The 7,714-nt window shown below is 44.7% G+C and overlaps 2 protein-coding genes across 2 annotated transcripts in view; both read right to left on the bottom strand.

The window, feature by feature from the left end:
• ccdc180 (coiled-coil domain containing 180) overlaps positions 1-1,763 on the bottom strand; it is a 15,427-nt gene extending 13,664 nt beyond the window's left edge. Inside the window, exons 1-5 of the mRNA XM_037680836.1 lie at positions 1,704-1,763; positions 1,149-1,240; positions 995-1,062; positions 433-542; positions 53-172 (exon numbers count right to left, since the gene is read on the bottom strand). Of these exons, the coding sequence (XP_037536764.1) occupies positions 53-172; positions 433-542; positions 995-1,062; positions 1,149-1,240; positions 1,704-1,763 (450 nt within the window). The remainder of the gene's footprint in view (positions 1-52; positions 173-432; positions 543-994; positions 1,063-1,148; positions 1,241-1,703) is intronic.
• A 2,586-nt stretch (positions 1,764-4,349) lies between these two features.
• The window catches only part of LOC119413776 (phosphatidylinositol 3-kinase regulatory subunit alpha), a 15,538-nt gene continuing 12,173 nt past the window's right edge, over positions 4,350-7,714 (bottom strand). Inside the window, exons 9-17 of the mRNA XM_037680837.1 lie at positions 7,428-7,533; positions 7,232-7,330; positions 6,698-6,878; positions 6,492-6,617; positions 6,272-6,414; positions 5,549-5,725; positions 5,406-5,480; positions 5,168-5,338; positions 4,350-4,947 (exon numbers count right to left, since the gene is read on the bottom strand). Coding sequence (XP_037536765.1) covers positions 4,758-4,947; positions 5,168-5,338; positions 5,406-5,480; positions 5,549-5,725; positions 6,272-6,414; positions 6,492-6,617; positions 6,698-6,878; positions 7,232-7,330; positions 7,428-7,533 — 1,268 coding nt within the window. The 3' untranslated portion in view covers positions 4,350-4,757. The remainder of the gene's footprint in view (positions 4,948-5,167; positions 5,339-5,405; positions 5,481-5,548; positions 5,726-6,271; positions 6,415-6,491; positions 6,618-6,697; positions 6,879-7,231; positions 7,331-7,427; positions 7,534-7,714) is intronic.

Raw genomic sequence — 7,714 nt, 5'->3', positions numbered from 1 at the left:
TTTGTGTGTTGTTGTTTTTGTGTTTATGTTGTCTTTGTGTGTTGTTGTAAACCTGCAGACTGATGTGTTCCAGATGTCTCATTCTGTCCCTCAGGGTGTCCAGTCTGAGGTTTGCATCACGCAGAGAGGACAGCAGCTGCTCACAGGCGGTCCTCACATCCGTCTCACACATCTAGATGATACAGTCAAACAATTAATCAATCAATCAATCAGTCAATCAATCAGTTAATCAATTGGTCTGACAGTCAATCATGAATCAGTCAATAAGTTAATCAATCAATCATTTATAGTTTGTTTTATATCTTGATTGAGCTTTAAGAGGTCCTAGGACAACTAGAGTTTTAAATAAAATGAAATAAAAATAAATAAATAATAATATAATAAATGAATTAATAAATAATCCTTCATCAGTTGTGAAGTGAAGCAGGTTACCTGGGCCAGGTGAGTCAGGTGTGTCTGCAGCTGCTCCAGAGTCTTGTTGTGTTTCTGACTCTTTCTCTTCTTCATCTGATCAATGATGTCAGAGCGAGAATGTTTGTTTACTGCGGAGCAGAGGGGAAGAAAACAACATGTCACGCTCTGTTTATAAATAAAGTTGTATTGTAATAAATAAACTTACAGACAGTAAAGATCAGTTAATTTATTAAATGCAACATCTGGATAGAATACTCCTCATTTAAAGCTACGGTCGTTGCAGACGACCCCACATACAGTTTGTTAAAAAAAGTTATATCAAATAAAAAATTATGAACGTAAAGTCAGAGTTCTTTGAAGTTCAGGTTCTGATCATTGTAACAACTGATGGTTAAACACTGGGTTTAGATTTTATTTTAAAATGGTCTGCTGCCATGCTGGCAGGAGCTAAGGCCGCCCATGTAGCACCTAGTAAGATGGCGGGAACAAATGCCGGTTTCGTTAGCTTGAAGCGCCCTGTGGTGATGGACAAGACATCCCAGTTTACTTCAGTGGTTCAAACCAGCAGCTGGATACTAACCCACAGAGACTGGAAGACACGTGACATCCGCGATGACGTCATCACCACCACGAGACACTAGCTGCCTCCTACAACAGAACCTGTGAGAAACATGGACTATGGACATGATGGAGACAAACAGGAAGACCGTGTGCGTGCGTGCGTGTGTGTCCACCTGCTGCTGGTGTTGCTGGGTCCGTCACTGTCCTCTGAGGACACACTGACTGTCCCCCTGTCCCTGCATCCAGCCAGCAGAGACAGCTGAGCCTGAAACCCGTCAGTCAGGAAGACAGAAAAAAACAAGAGTTTTATTTTTGCTCCTTAATTCGATCAATTATTCTCTGCTGTAAAGTTAGTGGACAGAGTTCTTAAAACTAATTAAATTATAAATTAAATGTAATTATTCATGCCTCTGACTCAGGTAGCACACGACTCTCAGCTACTACCACAACATTTAGTTCATCTGTAAATCCGATCCAAGTTGCGACTTTAGGTCAGCTGTGGCGGCCATCTTGAATTAGACTGTTCTGGTCACTACTTTGAATGTTGAGCATGCGTCCAGTGGTTTATGAGATATTTTGCTGACACACGAACGGCACGTCCGCCTTGAATAACTGGACCAGAGCAGGACAGTTCTGACCAAAACAACTCGGTGTATTTAGTTTAACTTCTGTTTGGTCTTCATCTCCGTCCTCCGGAAGTCAGGTTCGGTTCTGACCCGTTAACCCACCTGAGCCTCGAACACCTGCCGGTGCGCCTTCCCGTCCGGAACCTCTCTGCTCTGGCTCATGCTGCTGACGGTGAGTCCGGGTCAGGACTCGGCTAGTTCGGCGGTTTTTGTTTAGGGTTCTTCTGAGCAGTAGCCGCGGTCACCATGGCAACATCCGAGTAGTTACCGGTCACTATGGCAACGGACGTAAGAGAAAAACGTCGTGTTGCGTTCAGGGTCTGATGAGAGCGTCGGAGTTCTCTTCTCCGTTCGCAAAATATCAGAGGAGCCACTGAGTTTTATTCAAACTTTCAGTAAGTTTTCTTTGAGGAATCTACAGCTAGAGTTTTGCTACTTTAAGCTTTACTAACTCACTTTCTGCTTTTTTTATTTTGAGCTGAAATAAATTAAAATAAAAGCCGAGTTGAAACAGCTGAAGTGAAAATATGTTGACTCTTCCTCGGTCACAGAATCTCTTGACCCATAAAGTCATAATTTAAATTAAAAAACATTCTTTTTCCGCCGAGTCGACTGAAAACAAACGGCTTCGTGTTTTGGGTGATTTAATGAGATCAACGTTAACAAGGAACAAAAACTTCTGATACAGAAAATACAAAGTTTATGAAACAAAAAGGATTTACAGAACCTAAATGTTTTTATCGTGAGCGAGGAGGAACAGCTCGCATCATTTTATAAACGACAGAAGGAAAAACAAGTCGGAGTCCCGCCCTGATTGATTTTATTATTAGTCTCCGTTTGGATTAAAAAACTGAAAATTAAAATATTCAAATGTGATGGAGCCGAATAAATACGAGCTGGAAAAAACGTTTAAACAGAAAACAGCAACATGAGTTTATGACATTTAGACGAGAAAAATTAAGCATAAAAATAAAGATCGTTCCTTTTTGAACATTTCGGCTCAAAACAAACAAAAAATTACTGAAGCGTTGAAAGATTTTAAAGCTGGGACATAATTAGTTTTTCTTTAGAGTTTAACTTTATTTGCAGGTTTTTTTTTTAAAGTAAACTAGTCTAAATAAAAGCTCATTGTTAAAATTAAAGCTAAATTTATAAAAGTTAAAACAAATATACAGAAAAACTTGATTTGTATTAATGCTAAAATCAACTAAATGAAAAGATAAATCATCACATCATTAACATTAAAACTCGTTTTGCTTTAAAAATATATTTTAAATAGCAGGCAGTGGGCGGAGCCTGAGAGGTCCAATCAGATCGTCGCTTCAATTTTAATTAAACATAAGTCATACAGTGTTACCAATTTAATTTAGATTCAAAATTTAATTTTTTTTAATGTAAAGATTCTGTAACTTAAATTTAAAATAACTCGTTACGCTTTAGGTTTAAGGGAACAATAATTAACTTAGTCTCGTTTCTCCGCTGATTTTCAAACAGAACCAAACAGGAAGTGTATTTATGAACAAGTCTGTAGATTTGAGATCAGAATAAATCAGAACTGAAGCTCAATTAAAAGATTCAACATGAAAATAAAGCGTCTTCAGCTCCTGAAACATCATTCCAAACAATTTCACTCTGTTTTTATATTTGACACATTTTTTGTTTCCATCTTCTGCTTTGGTTTGATCTTCGTGAACAGAACCTCCGTCAGCGAAGAACGGGTTTAATTCCCATCGAAGAGTTTCATCTTCAGTACCTGGTTTCTCTTATAAACTCGTGGAAACGCCTTCAGTCCTCTCGGGCTCCAGACGCACGGGTGATGACGACAAAACGACTCCACAAACATGAGGAAGGTCCGATTTGGTTTCGTCCACCGTGCGGTCCTGAAACGAAGAGTCGGACAGGAGGGAACGGGTCGGTCCAGTTCTGATACAAAGAGCCCTCGTTTTATAAAACCTGCTTCAAGAGTTCCCCCAGTGTTCCACTTGAAACATCCCTGGTTCTGGTTCTGAAACGTTCATCCTCACACCGGACATCATCATCATCACACACTAACTCTGGGCTCAGCCGGGCCACGGTTCTGCCGAGTCAAAAGGTTCCGACGTCAGAGACGAGGTTTAACAGTTCAGTTCCTGGAGGTTCTGGTCACACCAGAACTCCTGCCGAGGCAAACCGGAACCAGAACCTGCGATCTAATACAGGACCAGCAGGGACAGCTTCAGAACCAAAACAACTGGACTCAGAGAAACTGGTTCTTTAAGAGTTTCACTCTGCTGAGACCTGGAACATCTGGAACATCTGCAGATTCAGTCAGATCACCACAGGAAATACTTTTACTTTGAAAGAGGGACGCACCGTTACTTTGGTTCCAAACTGAGTACAAGTACTTAGATCTGAGTAGCAGCTGACACCGAGTACTGATACTAATAAATGTACTAATAAAAGTTTAGTTACTTACAGAAACTTTAAAGTTTTAAATCTATGGGGAGGACTGGGCTCAGATGAGGATTTTCCCATGATCCTCTGTTTCTGAGATGAAATCGTTTGATCCGTCCCTCTGAAGCCCCTCCCCCTCACTTCTTCGGTTTTACTCGTGGTTCTGATGAGTTACTCCACCAGCTGTTGGACCGGGACAGACAGAACCCAACCACCTGACTGAGGGGTGGAGCTACTGCAAGGTGGCATCAGTACACACTTATAAAAGTACAAGTACACAGTAGTACTGCTGCGTCCCTACTTTAATGTTTATTCGAAGCGTTAAGATGTTTTATTAACTTGTTAAATTTCACTCTTTAAATCTTGTGCTCGTATTTTTGTTTCAACAGTTTTTTAAATGTTTTTATGAAATAATTTATAAATTTGAAAGATAAAAGCTCTGAGAGGCTGCACCAACAGTCTGATCAGTCCAAAAACTGGTCCCTTGTGATCCGGACCTCGTCTCTTCAGCACCAGATCAACAGAACCGTTTGTCTGCGGGGCGGTTCTGGTTGCTGACAGAACCGGGCTGAGCAGTTTCATCCTGACAGGAAGTTAAAGCTTCAGTTTTGGACTTTCACAGTAAAACGTTTCATTGGTCTCGGTTCTGATCCACAGTGATCTGCAGCTCAGGGGCGGGGTCACGTGATGCGACAGGTGATGGGCGGGGTGATGTGGGCGGGGTCACCGCCTCTGCTGGCTGTAGACGGGGAAGGCCAGCGTGACGTTGAGCGAGTCGTTGTGCTGGACCAGCGAGGTGTGCTGGTAGTGCAGAACCAGCTCCTTCAGAGACCCGTACAGGTTGTAGGGCTCGGCGAAGCCGAAGCCGGTGCTCGTCTTGTTGATGACGCAGTGCTTCACCTCGCCGTCCACCCTGAGGGGGGGACAGAGACACGGGTGAGACGGACAGGAAGTACAGACAGAGATGGTTCATCTCTGTCTGAGGTTCAGGACTGAAAACATTTTAAACTTGAGGTTAAATAAAAGCTGCCGTGTTGAGGTCATCTACAGATTAAAGAGCTGAAGGAACCGGGGCCTCCTGCTGTGAACAAACAGCTGCGTGAGCATGAACAGGTAAAGGGGCGGGGCCTTACATCACGGAGCAGGCGTAGCAGCCCGGTTTGCTGCTGTCCCGGACCAGGAAGGTCCCGTCCCTCTTCCCTCGCAGCAGAGCTTCGGCCTGACCGCGGTTGATGTTCCCGAGGCGCCACAAACGCTCGTCGTGATGAGGAAGGTCCTCCTCATCCTCCACCATGCTGTACTCACTGAGGAACACACAGGCGGGTTAGAACCCGACAGAACCGGGACACAGGTCATTCTGCAGAGACTTACTCCTCGGTGGTTTCGTTCTTCAGTCCGAGCCACTCGTTCAGTTTCCTCTGCCGGACTCCTTTCTGGGTCAGCCACCTGAAAAACAGCGCTCGTTAGAGTTCTGACGTGCAGCTTCACCGGACCCCAGACCGGCCTCCACCTACATGAGGTACTGGTCCCTGGTCTTGCGGAGCTGGATCAGGTCCGGTTTGATGCTGTTCATCTTCTTGTCGATCTCCCGGTTGTCGGCGGCCTGCTTCTTCAGGTCCACCTCCAGGTGCCGCTTGCTGTCCACGATCTCACTGATCCGAGACTTCAGCTTCTCGTAGTTCTCCATGATCCTTGAGCAGAAACATCAAAATGTGAAACGGTCTCAGAACCACAACCGGGTTTCCTCTGATCCCAACCTGAACGTCTTTTAGGCTTCAGGAGGCTGAAATGTAGGATCTGCTCAGAGTTTAAAAGCAGTAAACAAGAACGATGATTTTAACATCATTTATTGTTTCTCTCTATCAAATAAATAAAAAATAAAGATTATTTCCTCACGTTCTGAATCATGAACATTTTAAACTCCTTGCAGCTGAACTCTGGATCATTCAGTTAATAAATAAAATTAAAAACAAGATTTTTGATTTTTCTGATCCAAATAAAAGAAAATCTTGGTTAAAAAAGATGTTTTATTATTTGATATAAAATTTTATAAAATCCCAACCAAAACAAAGCGATGTGATTGGACGACGAACCCCTCAAGCTAAATGTACCAGTAGGTGGTTTCTGCCTGCTCTGCTGCCGTGGCAACCGGGCATCCTTCCTGTCTATCTGTGCGTTTTCTTTTTTTTTTGAACGCTTTAAAGGTCTCGGACACGGTTGCCGTGGTAACAGCTTACCTCTGGATCTCCTTGTCGTTGCCGTCACGGCGGAACTTCTCGATGTACTCTTTGCTGAAGCGCTCCTGAGTCTGACACTGCTCCTCGAAGATCTTTATGGTCTCGTTGAAGGCCTCGATGGCCGTCCTCTTCATCTGGATCTCCTGCGGGATGAAGAGGAAGACGTTCCAGCCACGGTTCCGTCTCAGACGGGTTCTGTCTGCGATGCCGGTGGACGTACCTGGGAGGTCCTGGTGTACTCCTCGTACAGACGGTCGTACTCGCGGTTCTTCTCCTGGTACTGCAGGTGGTACTCGTGCAGCTTCTTGCCCACGGCTTCGATGCTGTCCTCCTTCACCACCTGATCCTGCAGGACAAACGGGCCGGACAGATCAGTGACCGCAGCTCACAGAACCTTCAGCCGATCGCTGGACTGCAGGGACAGACCTGCTGGTGTTTGGAGACCGGGTAGAGCAGCTTCACGTCCAGTTTGGGGTTGTACTGGGCCAGAGACTCGTGGCGGTAATGATTTATCAGCTCCACCACCGAGCTGAAGGTCAGCGGGTCGGAGAAGCCGTACTTCCCCTCCCGGTGGAAGATCTTTATCAGTTTGTTGTTGCCTCCTTTCCTGCAGCGATCAAAGAATCAACAGATCGTTTTTACTGGGGTTTAATATCAGAAAGAAGTTTATGAACTGAACTCTCTCAGATTTAAACATCAGCTGAGGTTTGTTTTTATCAGGTCGCACTCATTTTTATCAAACATTTAATACGTTAACGTTTTTAAATCATTAACCAACGTTTAAAACTCCTTCAGAAAACCAAATGTTAAAAAGTTTAATGCAAACCAAACGTTCACGAGTTAAAGTATTTTCAGGTTTTGTTCTTGTGCTGCGGCGTTGGGTCTGAGAGTCTGAGATTTGATCTAAAGGGTTCTGTTCCTCAGAACCAGCTGAACCCAGATGGGGTCTCACCAGTTTACCTCAGAGTCAGGGTGTAGTCTCCGTGCATCTTGGTGGAGGCGTCTCGGACCAGGAACGTACCGTCAGCAGTGTCCCTCAGCTTCTCGTTCACCTCCTCCCTGCAACACAAGCACATGGCTACGTGTTCTGACCCAGCCTGACCCGTCTGACGTGGTGCTGGTGGTCCAGTTCATGGTGTGTGTGTGCAGTAGTTACCTGGAGATGTCCCCCCAGTACCACTCAGCGTCCTGCAGAGACATGCTGTTGTTGAACATGCTGGAAGCTGCAGGAGTGGACGACTTCACGGGTTTGGGAGGTAAAGCTGAAACAAAGAGAGTGGAGGAGGTGGGTACACCTGAGCAGGTAAACCTCTACACCACCTGAGCAGGTAAACCTCTACACCACCTGAGCAGGTAAACCTCTACACCACCTGAGCAGGTAAACCTCTACACCTCCTGAGCAGGTAAACCTCTACACCACCTGATCAGGTAAACCTCTACACC

This window comes from Nematolebias whitei, chromosome 8 (genome assembly GCF_014905685.2).
Source record: "Nematolebias whitei isolate Nwh7 chromosome 8, NemWhi1, whole genome shotgun sequence".
In the NCBI taxonomy this organism is placed as follows: Eukaryota; Metazoa; Chordata; class Actinopteri; order Cyprinodontiformes; family Rivulidae; genus Nematolebias; species Nematolebias whitei.
This window is presented reverse-complemented; position numbering and strand designations above follow the sequence as displayed.